The 19705-nt window shown below is 34.7% G+C and overlaps 3 protein-coding genes across 3 annotated transcripts; 2 read left to right on the forward strand and 1 right to left on the reverse strand.

Annotated features, from left to right (window-relative positions):
* Nucleotides 1-8167: 8167 nt before the first annotated feature.
* On the forward strand, nt 8168-10150 carry HELRODRAFT_122869 (hypothetical protein; the record flags this gene model as incomplete). The annotated part of the gene is made up of 3 exons (XM_009029374.1): nt 8168-8774; nt 9741-9763; nt 9920-10150. Coding segments are annotated over 3 exons (861 nt in total), but the record flags the coding sequence as incomplete, so codon positions are not given.
* A 1849-nt stretch (nt 10151-11999) lies between these two features.
* On the forward strand, nt 12000-13743 carry HELRODRAFT_185121 (hypothetical protein). Its single transcript, XM_009029375.1, has one exon. The coding sequence runs from the start codon at nt 12019-12021 to the stop codon at nt 12961-12963; it is 945 nt and encodes a 314-aa protein (XP_009027623.1). The 5' UTR covers nt 12000-12018; the 3' UTR covers nt 12964-13743.
* Nucleotides 13744-13841: 98 nt separating this feature from the next.
* Nucleotides 13842-17482, reverse strand: HELRODRAFT_68930 (hypothetical protein; the record flags this gene model as incomplete). The annotated part of the gene is made up of 7 exons (XM_009028982.1): nt 13842-14036; nt 14282-14454; nt 15254-15475; nt 15807-15887; nt 16280-16418; nt 16838-16924; nt 17336-17482. The coding sequence occupies 7 exons, from the start codon at nt 17480-17482 to the stop codon at nt 13842-13844; spliced, it is 1044 nt and encodes a 347-aa protein (XP_009027230.1).
* Nucleotides 17483-19705: the final 2223 nt, after the last annotated feature.

Below are 19705 nucleotides of genomic sequence, written 5' to 3' on the forward strand. Positions count from 1 at the left end.
CGTAGAACTATTTGAAAAGATCTTTGTTTATGAGCGTGTTACTTTTATTAGCAGGCTTAATTGATGTATGGTTTTGGTCGAACTTGGTATTTTAAATTCGGAAAAATTCGGCTTCGGCCAACGAAGCCTCGTTCTCAGCAACTCCGTTTGATGTTTCTGGAACCTTCGCTCTTGCTCTTGCAAGGCCGCGCGAGAAGTTCGGCAACACAACTTCTGATTGGCTGTGAGGACCAGCTTCTTACAGTTTTTATAAACCACAGTAAAAACATCATTAACATAATAAATTTTAACAACAACAACAACAATAACAGCATTAACATAATTAATGTTAACAACAACAGGAACAAAATTAACATAATAAATGTGAACAACAAAACTCTTTAATATACAAAACATAAACGACAACATCATTAACATCACGAGCGCAATAACCATTGACCATAAAATCTGCCTAAAAAACAAACGCTAGCGCTCATCAGATAATGCTAGACAGCATTGCAGATATAAATATTAACGGTGAGAGCATAAACAACAACAACTCAAACAACAGTGAAAACTAAAAACAAACACTAAAACAAAAAATATAAACAAAAACAAAACGTACAACAATAACTGCACTGACAGCAACGAACACTGTCAACACATACAGCAACGAACACACAACACATACAACATCGCAGACAACACCACACACACAACAATACACAAAACACCACACACAACAACACACACAACAACACACACAACAGCACACACAACAACACTACAACAACACACAACAACAACACAGGAAGGCGATAATCATAAATCACATTAATAGCCGACCTGAAAACGTGAAAACAAAAAAAGACAGTTGTGAATTTTGAATGATAAACCATTGAAAAAATAGAATGAACTTGAAATAGATAACATAAATTACATCACAAAAACGCCAACATGCATAGAAAAATTATCAATAATGTACCAGGAAAATTAACTAAGTGTTTTTTAATACAAAACAATTGCTAGTAAGTACTCCAAATGATGAAACGGGGTTTTGAATGGCAGTTTTTGCCTTGTAAGAAAGCAGCGTTGAAAAGCTCGTGCAAGAAAGGGCGGATTTAGTAGGGGCGAAATAATTTGAACATTCTCTAACAGGAAATTAAACTGCATGGCCAGCTAACCAAAGATATTAAATGCATCTTTGTAACATTTATCAGCGCTAGCTTTTATTTGCAATAACAAGCAACATGATCGAAATAAGCGATCAAAATCTTAATAAGTTGTTCTTATGATAACGGAAATGATGATGTAAATGATACCACTGATGATGATGGTGGTGGTGATGACAACGATAACGACGATGATGATGATGACGACGATGGTGATGATGATGACGGTGATGATGATGACCACCGACTGCAAATGCAACAATACTTATAGTTACATAATGTAGGGATTATAATATTAGAAATGATGATGATGATCGCACTATGATGATAATAATACTGATGACGATGATGATATATAGTGATGGTGATGATAACGATGACGATGACGACAAACAAGATACTTCTTTTTTTTGAAAAAGAACTTTCCATTGTACCTGTAATGCCCTGAGAAAAATTTAGATGTGTGTGTCTAGCTGTTTTTCAGCAATTTTGTGTTAGTTCAGTCGATAAATATGCGTCGTTGGATGATGATGAATGATGATGAGGATGATGATGATGAGGATGAGAATGATGAATGATGATTAGGATGAATGGAAAGTGGTGCGTATTTCTTACAGCAATGGCAAGATGGTGGTAATTAATTATAATTTTCAATTTTAATTAACCACAGTTTTCAATCCTAATTAGTTATAATTTTATAAATCATAATTAATGGTAATTTCCAATCATGATTAATCATAATTTCTAATTATAATTAATCATAATTTTCATTCATAATTAATTACAATTTCCAATCTGTCATCATCATCTGTCATCTCAAATCTTCTCATTCGTTCATCACAAGTTTCGTTTTGTCAGCAGCATCTTTTCCCCGTCCAAATGGATGAAGCCTTTCATATCTTAGATCATCATCATCATTTCCGTTGAACACCATCAGCGCCATCATCATCACCACCATCATTATTATTATTATTATTATTTATGTTATTATTATTGTCGTCATCGTCATCATCACCGTATTCCCATTTTTTAGTTTCGTGCACGTTCATCACCAATGCAGATATCACCTACAAACTTTTTTCATCAACATCACCATCATTATCATCAACATCATCATCACCATCATCATCAACATCAATATTATGATGATAATCATCATCAACATCATCATTATCATCAACATCAACATCATTATCAACATCATCATCAATATTATGATAATCATCATCATCATCATCTCGCTATCGTCATCGTGAGTGTCATACGTTTTGTTGTCTTTGTTTGAAAAGTTTTGTTGGCGAGAGAATGTTGAGGCTCTCAAATCGTTGTCACATCCCAAAACATCTAAAGTTTTGAGCCATTAATTAAATTTTCTACTACTGAAAGTTTCATAAAAAAGTTAAATTGATTGCTGTTAATTTTCAATTATCTCACAAAATATTTACTTTGATCAGACTGCTATAAATTTTAGAATTACTTTCCTTCCCCCTCCCATTTCTCAGCATCTCACTCTGAAATCTAAACAAACAAAACACGCAACCTTTTAACCGGAATAATAATTAACTTATTAGTTGAATCTTTAAAAAGTGACATTTGGTCTCCACTCGTAAAGTTATGTAACCGATTTTAAAAGTGAATTTACATCGATTTGGATAACTCAATTTGACGTTGGTTAAGTGGATGAGGCACAAGCACGAGAAAGCATTTTTAATTCCACGTGGAGGGCGAGAAACATTATCAACTGACTGAATCTCCAGAAATCAGCTGCTCGAATTTTTCTATTTTTCCTATTTCAAAATTCATTTGATGTCCGAGACCTGGAAGGACAGAGGTGACTAGCTCAAATATTAAATGGACGTTGACTCGCCAGGAGTGGAAAAAATGTTATGACTCTGGTATCACATGTCGTTGGTAGTCTTGGTTAGGTTGAAAGAGGAACAAAAATCTTTCAAATCCTAAAATTACTTCAAAAATAATAAACTTGTCGTACTGTTGAGGTCAAGTTCTTATCATATTTGTATACATTTTGAATCGTTAGTGTTTCAAACTTCCATATCACTTTAAGATTTATTTTCGGTCGGTATGCATTTTTGGTGTTATTAATTATATTGTGTATTTAATACAAACGTTAATATTACATTTACTGATATTTTTCTAAACTAATATTCTGTTTCAAAATTGCCGGTTCAAAATGAGAATGTGAGGAAAATATTGTTTCGGGAGAAGTTAAAAATTTAAAAAAAATTCCAACCTTTCTAGTGAGAGCGACATCTTCTGGCGGTTTCCAATTAAAAGTTGAAAAGTTTAATTCGCAAACGAGAAATTGATCTCAGACGTACAAATTATGAATTTCAGAATTTCCGACAAACGTCAGTCAATAAACATGTCGCTTTCTGAAGAAATATTGTAATAATGTAAAACAGAAATGGAGATTCAAGAATAATATATTTATTCAAAGTTTGAAATGCAGCATTTTAAAATATTATAAAAAAATTTCCGAGGTGTCGTGACGTCAGAGGTCGTGACGTCACTTTGAAGAGGAACGAGCGCGAAGGAAGGTTGGACGTTGAACGGCGGTAGAAAGAAGTTTTGTTGGTTGAAGAGCTGACTAACAAATGGCAAATAAAAATGTGAACGTTGTAAAGCAGCACAACGACACAACAACACAACAGCAACACAACGACAACAACGCAACAACAACACAATAGTTGACGGTTGATAATAATTCTGAAGGTGCATCTGCGGTTGTCATCAGTCATCATCAGTTTAGATCAGGGAGTCCTTCCTCTGGTGGCTGGGTGCACGGCACGCATTAACTACGATGCAAAAAGACATTACGGCGTGAGGATGATAACTTCACGTCTGTACTGTGCGTTAAAAATTATACTTACGTACGTACACATGGAAGCACGTAAAATTATTCAAGCGTACACAAAAACATGCATGTTTGTACATAAAAACACATTTGAATGCCAAGTTTTGAATGAATTTGATGCGACATACCAAGGTTAAATTAATTAAATTGTTTTTCTTGTTTTTCTGAAGCTTTAAAATAATTTTCAAATGAAACTTTGCAAGAAAGAAAAGATGGCAAACAAATTTTCAACTTTTTTGAGAGTTCAAAATGTTTGCTGGGAGGAAGAAAATTTACGAAAAACTTGGAAAAATTATATGAAATGATTAAATTCTCACTAATAAAAAGGAAGAACTTTTGAAAGAAAATTATCACGCAACAAACAACTCCAGTTAATTTTAGCAATACAAATAAAATTTCTAAAAATAACGAACCTCTTCTTGAAATCAATACACGCAAGAACACATGCTCCCACACGAAAGCACTTGATGAACATGCAGTTTCAAATTTATAAATCGTTCACACAAATATCGCTTTACATCAAATGAGCTTAAATTAAATTTTTATTTCCTGACAATTTTTTATCTCCAAGTGCGACGAACAGTTTGCGTTTTTGAAATTTGATTTACTGAAAAGTCATTCAGCCAGTAAGAAAATAACAAGGAACAAATTTCATAAATTTGAAAAAAAATAATTTCCAATTCGTGGAAAGCCTCAGAGCGTAATGCGATGTAAAATTTATTTGAGAAGACGTTGGTTTGCTGCGTGGTGTGGTGTGGTGTGGCGTAGTGTGGTGTGGCGTAGTGTGGTGTGGCGTGGTGTGGTGGGAGGCATCTTGCTTCCTAAAAACAAAGGAAACAAATCTGACGTCCACTCATTCCCAGTCATGTTGCAGATTCCTCTTTCAACATTTGTTGTTGTGCGTGCGTGCGATGTTTGTGCACGTGCAAGTTGTGCTTGTATTGTTTGTGTGTGTTTGTGTATGTGTGTGTCTGCTTTGCGTCCGTTTGTAACGTGCATTTGTCTGTTTGTTTCACATGCTGGTACGCTATTTTGTATGTGTGTTTGTGTTTGTGTGTGGTGTGTGTGTGTGTGTGTTTGGTTTTAACACAGGCCACCCAGCATGTTATGCACACGTGTAAACAACCAAAAAGCATCATTTTGATGATGAGGATGATGATGATGAGGATTAGCGTTATTACATCTTTGAAGCGTTCAGCCTATAAGGATTAGGGTCGCAATAAAATTTTGAGGTGACAAATAAATCCAGACCTTGTTAATTTGATCATTTATTGAAAATTCTTTTTAAAAATTATTTCTTATGTGTTTACGTTAGTGAAAAAAGAAAAAATGTTTCAGTCCATTCCCCATATTACAAAAATGTTAAAATAAATTTAAAAAAAAATGGTTTAGATGATTTGTTTTTTTTTCAAGCAGGTTTATGTTTTTAGCAGAGCAACTATTAATACGATTTATTTCCTGTACGTGCTGTGTGATATATGATATCCTTATGTCCACCCTCAGCTGAATACATTGAAAAAACCAAACTGAATCATTAAATAATTATGATCAAATTGGATATTTGAATTTCGTCAATTTCAAGATTTGATTGATTTAAAAAAAAGTTTGACCTGGAGCGAGAAGTGTATGGCTTAAAAGGACTTGTGTGTGTTTGATGTTTGTGCTACGTGGCATGGCTGAATACGGGCGATCTAATTGTGGACTTACCTACTTGTTAGGTGTTTGAATGGAAGTAGATTCTGCTTAAGTTGACGCTGGATGAGAAGGTGCGTTGTTGTGGTTGATGTTTGTTCAGCATGTTACTGGATGATGTTCAGTTCAGGTGTGTGTGGATTGGCGGCTCTGTTGTTTGCTGTTTCAATTAGCTCATGTTTGCATGCAAAACTCAAATTTGGAATTTATTTTATCCATTTAATTGTGTGTTATTTATGCATTTATTGTTGAACCTGTGTTCATGTACTCGCGTGCAAATCATGAAAATCCGGCCAATAAAAAATATCACACTAAGAGCAAATTCATGTTTTGAAGGTGAAAAATTTTAAAAATTGATTTGATCTCTAATGTAAGTTGAATTGACGGATGTTTACATGCGTGGAGTTGAATCAATTTGGAACAAAAATGCACCAGCAATTTATAATGTTCTCTTAAAATCAAAGGTTGAGTTAATTAACAAAAAACATGTTGCATAAACATCGACAACAACAAGCCCAGCAACAACAACAGCAGCAACAATCAACACACCACCACTAACAACAACAACATGAATGTGCCGGGAATCTGCATGAAAACATTTCTAATGTTTGGACGTAAAGATTGTTATCTAATATTTTGTCATTAATGCAATACTACACAAAAATCAATGAAAATAGTGATGAATAACATAGGACTTGTTAATGTTATAGCCACCATTTGAAGACTAACGTTGACGGGCATTTAACAGCCTAATGTGAAACCATCAAATGAAAATTCTAACGAAGCCAATGATAGTAGATGAATGCATCCTTTCACACATTCACAAGTCAGAAAAAAGTTACAGCAGTTTGGAAATATTTAAATTTATATATTCCCCACACATGCATTTGAGAGTTTATTTGAAATGCTAGTACGGGTGGCTGATGCATTATACATGCACACGCAACAAACACATTAAATAACAGATACGAAGTTTGAATCGCGCGCAGCACATAACTCACATACGCACACACACACATCACGCACACACACACGCACACACACACGCACACACACACCATACACTCACACACACACACTCACACATCATACACTCATACATACCATCATACACTCACACAAACACACACACGAAACGAAGACAAAAAGAGATAATCCCCCTCCATCTCCCCCTACTTCTTCCCGTCTTCCCAACACACTTTGCGATTGAACCGGTCCCCGCAAAGCAGAACCCGGCGCATCTAGACAAATATATATTAACAAATGTCATGGTGTGAACTTGTAATAAAATTATGAAATAAAGCAAAGAAAAAAGGGACCAATGGAAGAGGATTACGACAGAAGTGAAGGATGGAACGGCAAACAACGCCAGTCCCCGACGTGTGCATCTCCTGGCATCCCTCTGATGTCTGCTGCATGGATGAAATGTCTTCAAGTGTTTTCGTTTCATTTGCGCGCCAATTAAGATTCAGACGTATCGTTTTGCATGGGAATGACTGCATAGATGGAATTTGTAATGCAGGTGGATACTGAAAGAAATAAGAAAAGAGATGTGAAACTGGGAGAGAGAAGTGAGCAGTAAAGAAGTAGGAAAGAGTGTGGAGATCAGTAATTAATTCATTTCACTGTGCAAATGTAATTAGTTGAAAACTCCTGAATGTTTCATATTGTAATTCTCGTTCATTTATTCGAATGGTTTTGTTGCATGCGGAACTTTCAAACAATGTTTGATGCTCCTCGTCAACGAAATCAAAAGCACTCCTAACGTACGAGCGGTTATAAATAGCTTATTTGTGCTGTACGACGTATGCGATCTATGCATTGGTGCTATTGAAAACCTGAAGTTGATAAAAAATATTAAGCATAATTTGCATTCAACACATTCGAACGGTAATTCATTTAAATATATTTGTTCATTTGATTCAATTTTTCGCTAAAATTAGCTACTAGCCATGAAGTAAATGATTTTAAAAATTTGCAGATGAAAAAAGAGTATCAGAATTCGTCAAAAACAAATCTGTTTTCGAAAGCTAGCATCGACACCAGCACGAACGGTGGCAACAGCGACGTTAGCAGCAGCAGCAGCAACACGTTCTATAATGACAAAAACAACGTGAACCAAACATCAAAGAACGCTGTCCACAACAGAACAGAGAATCAGTTAGATGCAAAAATGCGAATGCCACCGTCGTGCAAATTTAGCAGCTGCAGTGTCAACAGCTTCTTCGTAAGCAACAACGTCAGCAGCAGAAAATTCAGCATCAACCACAACGAAAACAGTGACAGCTTAAACGATTTTTACGGTTATATCGATAGCAGCAAGGATGTTTACATCTCGAGCAACGGCAGCGGCAACAACAACAACACGACTGCCTGCAACAACTTTTTCTCAGTCGACAACAGAGACAACTACAAAATCGACCCCAACAATTTGATGGGGCACGTGGGAGCATTCCTCGTTATCATCATGATCATTTTTGGCTCAACTGGTAATTTATTAGTCCTCATGGTCGTAGCCAGGTGTCCGACTTTGAAAAAATCATACAACACTTTCATTGCATCTCTATCAGCCACAGATCTGCTTTTTAATATTTCCATCATGCCATTCTACGCCGATAGTTTTTATCACAGGAGATGGCGCTTCAGCAAGGGTCTTTGCATGTTTCACGCCTTCTTCGGCACTGTTCTGATCATGTGTTCCAGCTTGCACATTGCCCTCATCGCAATAAACCGCTACTTTCTTGTTGTGCACATGTCGATCTATCCCAGAGTGTCTAGAATACGAATCCTCATCCTTCAGATCGTCATCGTCTGGTTGATATCCATCGCGTCTGTCATCCCTGGAGCCGTCGGATGGCATGCGGTAGTTAGGTACACCGATCAAATTTCTCGCTGCACGTACGTTAGATCAGAGTCAAAAGAATCTTTAGACATTGTCTTCTCCATGGGTTTTGTGCTGCCCAGTTTTGTCGTTTTCATCTGCTACGGGTTGATTTGGTGCAAGAGTAAAGGTAGCAGGAAGAAGTTGAAATTGTACAAACATCCATCGCAGGCGGGTGAAAGTGATAATTCAATAATTGAAAAAATGATTTCCATGTTTGAATCGAGTTATAAAGTGAACCACAGACGCCACAAATGTCACTACTCTCGCTGTCCTCATCACGACAAGGCCAGCAAAGAAACTTCAGTTTTCGTTAAGCGGCATTCTCTCCCGCCTTCACTGTCGCCTTCTAAATTAACGTTAGAGGTAAAATTCAAAGGGGCCGTAGAAACGAAACTGGAGGGCAAGAAACATTTGTTAGTGATTGATCCATCCGCCGAATCAATAGCATCACAAGTCGCCGAACCATTTGTAACTTTTACCTGCGGTGATCCCGACGCTCCAAGCTCTCCCACCATAACTCTTTCAAACGTCTTCAGGAACTCTCCAAGCTTAAAAAGTAAATTAAATTTGCGGCTGATCAAATCATTTGTGCGTAAAACATCTTACCAAGACGAGTTCGATGTCGAAAAACGAAGCATCAGTTGTCCTGAGTTGAACTTTTTTTCTTTCCAAGAAGAGGATTTTAAAATATTAAATAAAACGAAAAATATCGAATCAAAAAATGAAGTAAGTGCAGATATTGTCAGCGAAACAAAAATTTCATATGTAAGTTACGATAAAAGCCTCTGTGAATTTAATTCAAGGAAAAATGTTAACTCAAACGAATGCATTGAATTAAATTCCATGGAAGACGATTCAAATTGTCCGAATGAATGCTTTGTGAGTGGCAAGTCGGGTGGAAAATTAAAAGTTAATATAATTTGTGAAAAAGATGTTTGTGCAAGGGAGGAAAATTTTTCAAATTTGAAAGCACGCGTCGAGAACAACTGCTGCTTGAAATATTCTGACCTTGAAGTATTAGACGATAAATTTGTAAGCGACGGCGATGCAGTAAAAAGTTGTGAATTTTTAGAACTGAATGCTGCTAAACTCGAGATTGAAAATATGAAAAAACAAATCATGAAAACAAATTATTTAGAACCATACGCACCATCTAGGAAAGTAATTTTTCAAAAGAAACGAACGAACACTCTTGAAAAAGATGACGATTCAAATAACAAAATTTCAAAAGAAAATTTATTTTTGAAAAACCCCTCCTTCAACAACAAAGCGTGCAAGAACAAGAAATACATTCTTAAGAGATCTTCATTACCACAGAGGCGGCCATCACAAAAACGAAACACAAGGAAGCATTCCATGAAAATCATCGTCGTCATATTCATATCATTCCTTTTCACTTATCTGCCGTACTCTATCATCAATCTGGCCGACGAAAGAGGTGAACTGAATAGAATTTGGTACATGTCGACGTCTTTATTTTTCTGGGCGGGATCCTGTTTGAATCCCTACATCTATGGAATCATGAATGAACAGTTCAGAAACGCTTATCAATCTTTCCTTATCAAATCTCTGCTGCCCTGTCTCAACGACAAATTTAAAAAGTGAGAACAAGATTAGAAAGAATTTGAATACAGCCACAAAGAAGCAATTTTTCGAGCTTAGCGTTTCTTGCATGCAGAATTAATAGCTACTGAACTAAGCTGCCAGAAATAAATTTGATGAGATGTTACAATTGAGATTTTTCGAAAAGAATTAGTTGCTAATTTAACATTTGAATGAAAAATTTCGCGACTCCAAAAAAAGCTTGTAAACATTAACATTAAGAAAATTAAGGGTCAAACCATCAAACGAAATATTTTATAATGTACACCACGTGTGCTTGTGAGTTAGTGCGTGCTAGTGCCAGTCTTAGTTTTTGTCTGTGATTCAAGTTAATGACCGAAAATCGTCAATATAAAAGCCATATAAAACTTTCTTTTGCACGATTCTATTTTATTCAGCTTGCATGGTTACAAATCTGTTTTACATCTTTAAAGTTATTTTAATGAGTTTCATTGATTTTTCAGGTTTTTAAATTGTTAATTAAAAATGCGATGTTAATCACAATTCAATGTCGATTCCATACGCTCCTAGTACAAATCCTACATCGGACAAGTTTATTTTATTCCCTATTTCATTAAAAAACCGAACCAGGAATCAAATGTGTGCGAATAATTCGAGACCTAATTAATTAATAAACAAATATTCAGAATTTAAAATTTTGAGTAATAGCACCAACGTTCAAAATTTCATGAAGACCATGAGCAGAACTTCACTGGCCTGTCTGTCTAGATCTCATTAGGGACTAGGCTGTTGGTGAGTGTTCAAAAGCAACCTTTAACCTTGATTTTTTTATTGATTATACCCGGACTTTATAAAATTCGGTCCTAAGATAAAGCCAATGAGAGCAAAATTTAAAAAAAAATTATTAACCAAACGTTTGTTGTTCATATTTACACTTTCAGGCATTGGTGACAAAATATCTCCAATGAAACTTCCAAAAAACAAATAGTTTAGTAAGTTGAGAGATTTGTTAACCATACTGAATGGATTAAGAATGTTTATATCTTCTTTTCTTTCGCACATATGTAGCCTATTCGTGTCATCATATTTTGTGCGTTATAAATATCAAGTAAGTAATTTTATAAACTTTTAATTTGTGAAATGTTTGTGTTGTTTTCCGTGTCATGATAAAATTAATTTGGACAAAATAATTTATATTTTTAAATATTGAAAAGTGTCTACACATATAAAATTGTTTTATTTTATAAAACGAGAACTTAATTAAAAATTCTGTGGCACATTTCACATTCGATAAAAAAACATTGTGAATCATTTTTCTTTATGAAATTTAAAATATTGTCTTAATAAAATTTTTAAATGTTAAATCGCATGAATAAAAAAATTCACTTGAAAATTTTAACAACACTTAGAAGAATGTTACTTGGTTCTTTAAAATTCAGGATTGAAAAACTAAAAAACGTCATGCCCTTTACTAAAACCATGATATACCCAGGACTAATACTATTAAACATTAAACCATGGATATATATTCATGCATTAAGCTTGCCAAAAGTAAAACACGAACTGTGGTAATGATTTGAAAAAATAATTAACAACCAGATTGTTAAATATATAGAATTTTACTTGAAAAATAAGTTGTGACATGATGTCAGTCTGACATGCAATAGGCACCACAATTGTTTGAGTCTTAATAGGAGTTATCGTTACAGGGTTAATTTAGTCTGTAGTGCTTTATCTTTGGTTTTTGTTGACTAATAATAATAGTAGTAAACCTTTAATATCGTCCTTCTTATTGGATTCACGATTTGTATTTAATTAGTCATTCGAATCGCATTATATTTTTTATTTTAATTATGTGGAAGTGGGTGCTAATAGGTGTAGCTGGCCTTGGAATTGTTCTAATCCGAAGAAGAATGGCCGGTGGGAAATGTCGGAGCAAAGCCTCGATGATCAACAAGACAGTCATTATCACCGGCGCGAATTGTGGGATCGGTAGGGCGACGGCATTCGAACTTGCTCGTAGGCACTCCAGAGTCATTCTGGCTTGCCGGGACGTTGAAGTCGGATTGAAAGTTGCGCAAGAAATTACTCAAAAGCATGAAGGTTCTTCAGTTATTGTCAAAAAATTAGACCTAGCCTCTTTCTCAAGTATCAGATCTTTTGCGGCGGATATAAATTCTACAGAATCAAGAGTAGATGTCTTAATAAACAATGCAGGTGTCTATCACTGCCCTTTTTTGTTGACTGAAGATGGTCTGGAAACGCAGATGGGTGTAAATCATTTTGGCCATTTTTTACTAACTAATTTATTACTCAACAAACTGAAATCATCAGCTCCCAGCAGAATCGTTATAGTTTCATCTGGCCTCGGAGCATTTGGGTCTATTGATTTAGAGAATATCAATTCCGAAAAATCTTATGATAAGTCCCGTACCTATAACAATAGTAAACTAGCAAATAATTTGTTTGCAAGAGAGCTCAGCAGAAGACTTGAAAACACAGGCGTGTCTGTTTACTGTTTGCGTCCAGGAATGGTGAGATCAAAACTAGGTAGACACGTTGAACCCTCTTGGATAATGAAAATTATTTTCTGGCCAATTTCCTGGTTACTAGTCAAAAGTTGTTATGAGGGCTGTCAAACTGTAGTTTATTGTTCTGTGGACTCCCAGATAGAGGGAGTAAATGGAAAATTTTATGCTGATTGTCATGAAGAACCATGGAATGAAGCATCCAATGATTTAAATTTAGCCCAAAAGCTCTGGCTTAAAAGTGAAAAACTTACAAAATTATATAATTAAAACTTTAGTATTTTTTAACTTTCATATTAAACATAATGTAAAATTGTTATTTTAAACCGTTTTGAAAAACTTAGCTAGGTATAAATAAATAATTTTATAAAAAATAGTGTTAATAACACAAAACGGACAAATGAAACATTTTAATTGAATGCAATTCAACATGCTGGGAGCAAAATAACATAATAGAAACAGAACAAACACATACATGCATACATACAAAGGGACTAGACAATAACAGGAAATGATGGAAGAAAGCATGAAAAAATATACTGACATTACATTTACATTATAAAACATGAAAAAATGATACAATTAGCAGAAGCAATGTATAGCAACAAGTGGTAACTGTAATGACATTTACAAACTAGGTATGTTACAATATTTTACATAAAATTCAAGTAATCAGTGGAGAAATTTGAATAGATAGATGGAGCTTAAATGAATTGAATAAATGTTGACGTAATGACACGATAAAAAACAGCACAGGCCTGTAAACGGGACAAAAATTTTTTCTAAAAATGTTTTCGTAGGTAAGTTAAAAAAAACTCGACTGGCGTCTGTTAAGTACACAGCACCAAACATGCCAAGATGGCTTCACCATGCACCTATCTGCGTTAAGATCCGAATGGGGCATGCATTTGTGGGAGGCCGCAGACCGTTATGAAGTGAATGAATGAATGAAATTTGATGTCAAGGGTTGGCGCAATGAAATGTAAACACAATCGTGATAATGAACTTAGCAATATAAAAAACGGAAAGAATACGAATTATAAATTAAATTAAAAATATTTTAAACAATGTCGTGGAAGGTTAAAGTCAATTAAAAAATAATTTGTAGTCATTTTAACAATACTGGTTTGTTGCACCGCTTCTAGAAATCAGCAACTGGATGAATCAAAATAGGTGGGAAATTGATGGTAGATTTGTCGGATGATGTCCTTATCGACAATCACATTTTCTTCATCGTATATTCTATTCAAACAAGACTTCAACTCCTGCAGTCGATGCTGTTGTTCAAAGTAACCTGAGTTCAAAAGAACCAACTGCATCAGAGACAAGTGCTCCGTTCTCATCTGAAATTTTTTCAAATTTATAACACACCACATACTCACTTTAAATTAATTAAACTTTACTAATGGGAATATATAATAAAGATGGCGAGTATAATATAGATAATGAACAGTTGTTTCATACTCACTTTAAATTAATTAAACTTTACTAATGGGAATATATAATAAAGATGGCGAGTATAATGTAGATAATGAACAGTTGTTTCAAATAAAATTATGAAATACAGAAATGGGAAAAACTAGCGAACGAAATCTCCAGGTGAAAGATCGGTAAGCTGTCTGAGCACGATATCAACGAGAACTTTGGCATCGTTTGTGTAGAAGATGTTTGAGGTCACTGTGTCTGAGAATATATCTGAGATGAACTTTATGACAGAGTTCGTTGGGACTGATTTGATGTCTGGAAGTTTCACTGGGTCGTCTAGTTTAGAAATAAGACACAAATACGTAACGGTAGCAACAATGAGAAAATATATTTTAGAGAAATAATTAAGAAATTTAAACAACTGAGACTTAAAAGTTGCCATGCGAAGAAATGGCAAGAAAAACTCACAATGAACAAAATGGTAAAATGACACAGTTTGTGCAGTCATTATTTACGTTTATTTTAGCGACATATAATTAACAACGCATACATAATTAGACGGATTGATAATTTCATCAAGAGACCTAATTACAGCAGCACAATATAATTACGAGCTACACCCATTCTATGTATCTCATCATTACAATGAACCTATGCGTGCACTTTCAAGCTACACTCATTATTGCAACCACTTCCCTAATTCTTCAGAAGGATTAATGTGTCTGGCAACAGTTCTCATCATTACCCATAATAAACCTAATATTATTTTTTATTCCTTACAACGGCAGATCTGCTTACAAGTTATTCTATACTTGTAGTTAAACTTTTGTGGCACAACGGCTGTATTATCGACACCACACGTCGCACGAACACATTATGCATGCACGCGCAAGCATCATATTATATGCGTATGATGATTTTTGAGTTTTGGACAGACAGTATTTGAACCATGCCATCGCGTAATAGCAGCGTGAGACCTGACACTTTTACTAATTGAGCTAACTCGATGACCATTATAATCATCACATAATAATCATCACAAAACTAACTATCAGCACAACTGTCGTCACAAATAATAAAGCAGCCATCGTCGCAATCATCACAACCAGCATGGTAGAAAGGCAGACAGACCAACCTCCTCTGTTGAACAGCAACAAGAGATGTTCAGTTAAATACTTGCAGGACTTCTTCTTTGCAACGCTCTTCATGCAAATGTTATCCTTCAGAACTTCCAGATGCAAATTGAATGCTAATAATAACTTGATACATAATTCTGAAATTTCAGGAGAGTAGATAATTTCGGTATCACTTTCAATTATGTCCAGCACGAGCATTGTGAAGTCTTCATTGAAGTATGCTGAAATGGGAAAATTACTGGTGGCGAGTAAAAATGAATACAGTCAGTGAGACTGAATACTTACATGGAGACCTAATTATTTTATAATTTATGCTTATCTAAGTTTAATGGTTTTGAAACGGTAATTTTATAGGATAGCTTGCAAAATTATAAAAACACACAAATTAAATTTAATTGAAAAAGTGGGAACGTAATTTCACGACCAATTTTAACTGTGTCAGTGCTATTTGTGATGAAGTAATGTACCACAATTTTGTGCAAAAAATGAAATAACATTAATAATAATAACTCAGAGTTATAGATGTTTCTATAAAAAAAATATTGATCTAACTGTAATGATTATGTGGAATGTTCTCTCCTGTTGAGAACAGCATACAGAGGACGATGATAACACTTGGTAGGTTTTCACTGTCTGTATAGTGAATGAGTGAGTGAATGAGTGAGTAAATAAGTGAGTGAGTGGTTGAATAAGTGAGTGAGTGAGAGAATGTGTGAGTGAATGAGTGAGTGAGAGACGATGATATTAGTGAGTGAATGACGTTGATGCTTCGGTCACGAACAACTCAGTGATCAATAGCATAATAATCTTACTCAACTATTAATATTAATATAAATAATGTAATTTACTATTTATGACATCTTTACAAAACATTTTCATCATCATAAACCGCATCATCGTTTAAAATATAATCGCCATAACAACATCACTATCATCACGTTACACCATTATCACGTGACACCACCACCACGTGACGCCATCACCACGTGACGCCATCACCACGTGACACCATCAGCAGAACTAACCAGTTGATTGATCCTTGACCTCTCTCAACAATTCCAGCGGCAGCACAGAAGCCAGCAATTCGGAAAGGAAGTGACCATCCAAAGAGCATATATTAGCGAAGATATCCAGCATTATTAAACGTAATGAGGATCGAGTTTCCTGTATCAATGATGAGTTGTAATGACGATGATTAGAACTGTCATAATAACGACTACAGATGATATTTGTGATGATGATTGTGATGACGATGATGATGTTTCAAGTCTGTGAATGTATTTTAGGAAAAACCCCATCATCACAAGACTGCTACGCAAATTATATTTATAAAGCAGCACTAAACTAATAAAACTTATGGCTGCAAAATGATGAAAATAGTTTGGATTGAAAAGACTAAAAAAAAAAGTTAGACTAAATGTAAATATGAATGAAGGAGTGAATACAACAATGAGCGAAAATGCTAATGCAAAGAAAAACAAATGAATGAATAAAAATATGAATGAATAAATGAAAGTAAAATATTTATAAAAAAAATATATTAGGAATTTCCACGCAAAATGAAAGTCAGCAAAGCAGCCCACCATTTGGTAGTAGAGTACCAGGTCGAGACAGGCTTCATAATGGTTTCTGGATAATATCCATCGGTTCAAATCTGGACTTGCATTTATCTGTTAAATTATGTGTGTGCGTATGTGTGTGTGTGTGAAAATTTGTATATATCTATATTTGTATGTGCATGTACACATGCATGAAAAATTTGCCAAAGTTATTATAAGCAATTATAAATTTAATTGTCCAGTCCGTCCATTGTCCATGGTGATTAATTATAATTACTGCTTGAAGAATGCAGAACATGTTTTGCAGCTGTTATCATCATGGCGTTCTGTACTTGTTGTGCACGGTAATCAATTTATGAATTGCAATGCAAACAACAAATTATAACAAAATATATAACATAAAAACAAACAACTTAGCCACTAATTATAACAGAGTTGCCCAAAAGATTGTAAAAATGCAGCAACAGAGTTATCAAAATCAAAAATTCTTAACGATAGAAACTCCACAATGCACCGACCAACCAGCAGATTGAGCAACTTTTTGAGCAGCTGCGTGATGGCGAGGAGGTCCTCGTGCAAGTGCCAGCTTCTCTGCTGGGAGTCCTCCTTGATGTCTGACAACTTCTCCACGATTGCCATCAGGTCCCTGGCATCGTTCGTCTCCAGCATGGCTTCCAACTGAAACATTGTTAAGTTGTATAGATTCAATTGTTCAAGTTCGTTTCCAGTATTAACTGCTATGTGCGTGAGTTTCATTGAACAGCTAATAATATAAAATGAAAAACTTTGAAAGTCGAATGTGGAGCTGTGAGTGCAGTTGATGTAGTATTCAAAATGAAAACTATTGTGATGATAATATATAATTGATGAGGATGATGACGAGAAAGAAGATGACGAAGAAAAAGGCGATATCATGATAAATGAGTAGCACAAAAATGACGTTAACAACAATTAAATATTGAAGACTGATTGGTTATGATGAATGTAACAAGTGACTATTAGGACCATGACATGGGCAGCTATTGAAACTAAAATAGTGAACTATCAAAGTGACAATGAAATTATACTAATAATATTAACTAAAATAATGACAACAATAATGAAAATTATGATGATAACAATGAATAAAATTACAGATATTGATAACAATGATGATTCAAATTGTGAAGCTGAAAACAGCAAGTGAAATTTTCATATTCCAAATTTGCTTCACTTTATTTCGCTCCAATTTAATGTGACTAATACTTTTCATATTAAAAATTCTTATTTTCCATGTTGTTTCACACATTGCATGCTGATGCATTCCCAGCATTTAATTGAGTTTGAATTACAGAATGAAAAAAGCGAAAATGAAATAATGATGATTAAAGCCCTAACACCAACTTTTTCATCCTTTTGTTTGACATACACACCATCGCCGGCATCCCTCAGCCCATTTGCTGAAGTGGCAGCCACACTATCACCATCATCAGCTTTATTGTCATCATCCTGCTTCAAAATGTCAATCAAAACTGGCCCCCAGTCATCAAAATGGAATCCTAATTCATTGAGAATTAGGTGAACCGTTGATTTTGATGTGTGGTAGTCGACTTTGGTGTGATCTCGAACTTTCATTGCAAGAGTGAGAAAGAGGTTTTTTGGTGCTGTGTGGTGTTTTGTAATCTGGTCGGTTTCATTAAGGAGGGGGGAAGTGACGACGTTTGATGACGTGGTGGGTGGTGGTGGTGGAGGTTGGTGGTGTTTGTGGGGGTTGGTGTTCAACTGTGGCTCAAACGATGGAGCTGACGAAGATGATGACAAACAAGATGGATATGATGATGTTAGAGGGAGAGAAGCCTGAGATTTTTTATGAGCTGAAGAGGCATTGCAATATCTTTCATCTGTCAGTCAGCACAGTTCATTTGCTACTAACTTTTACAGCCAACAAAATGAATTGTACTTCAATCACCACATAAATTGGATAACAATAAAATTCAATTTGAACAAATTTACCTTCCAATAAATGCGGATGTCTTGCAAAAATTTGTTCTTTGTAGTGGTTCTTGATCCTGAGTTGAATTCACATTTGATTCGTAAATGATAACATTCAGTACAAAAATTGGAATTTCAGACTAACAAATTGTTGAGCTTCTCAATTTTTATGTTTACCATTGAAATAAATACTGATGTTAAAAAGTGCACTCGTATAACAAACATCTTGTAGGTGGTAGGGGATTGGTTTGATTATAACAAAATTTGTGAGTAAATTCATTTTAAAGTTCCAAACATGGAAATCATGAAAAACTAAAATGATAGAACAGTGCTGCATAGTTGAAGAATACCAAACAATCTGTTGATTGCTAATAGGAGAATAACTACATAAGCAATCAATTCTTATTTGAATAACAGGAAGGAAGGAGATAAGATCTATTGGTAGAAAAGGAGATAAGATCTATTGGTAGAAAAGAAATAATTCAGCAAATAATACCAGGTAGCAAGCACCTGATCTGCTTGTCATCTCAAGCACTCCTCCTTTCAAAAAGGCCTTAGTAATGAGATTTGGTAAACCATAACATGTAAAATGAGTCAGCTAAACTTAAGATCAACATTTATAAATGCTGAATCAATATGTAGAAAAATAAATAATATAGACAATAAAAATTTTACAATAACAATTACTTCAATGACAGAGGAATATAATCACTGCTAAATGCTGATGGTCGCAACGGAGCACGAGCAGACGACAACTTGATAAAGTCTAAGAACTCTATTGGATCAGGCTGTTTATAAAATGGAAATATGATTATTAATATACTTATTTTAATTATTATATTTATTCATAAAATCCAAAAAGGATTATCATATTCAAAATAATTATAAGCAAAACATAAAAACCTAACAAATTAAACAATT

The sequence above is a fragment of the Helobdella robusta genome, assembly GCF_000326865.2.
Source record: "Helobdella robusta unplaced genomic scaffold HELROscaffold_6, whole genome shotgun sequence".
In the NCBI taxonomy this organism is placed as follows: Eukaryota; Metazoa; Annelida; class Clitellata; order Rhynchobdellida; family Glossiphoniidae; genus Helobdella; species Helobdella robusta.

Coding starts and splice junctions, on each gene's coding strand:
- HELRODRAFT_185121 (XM_009029375.1), top strand. CDS start 12,019: ATGTGGAAGTGGGTGCTAATAGGTGTAGCTGGCCTTGGAATTGTTCTA.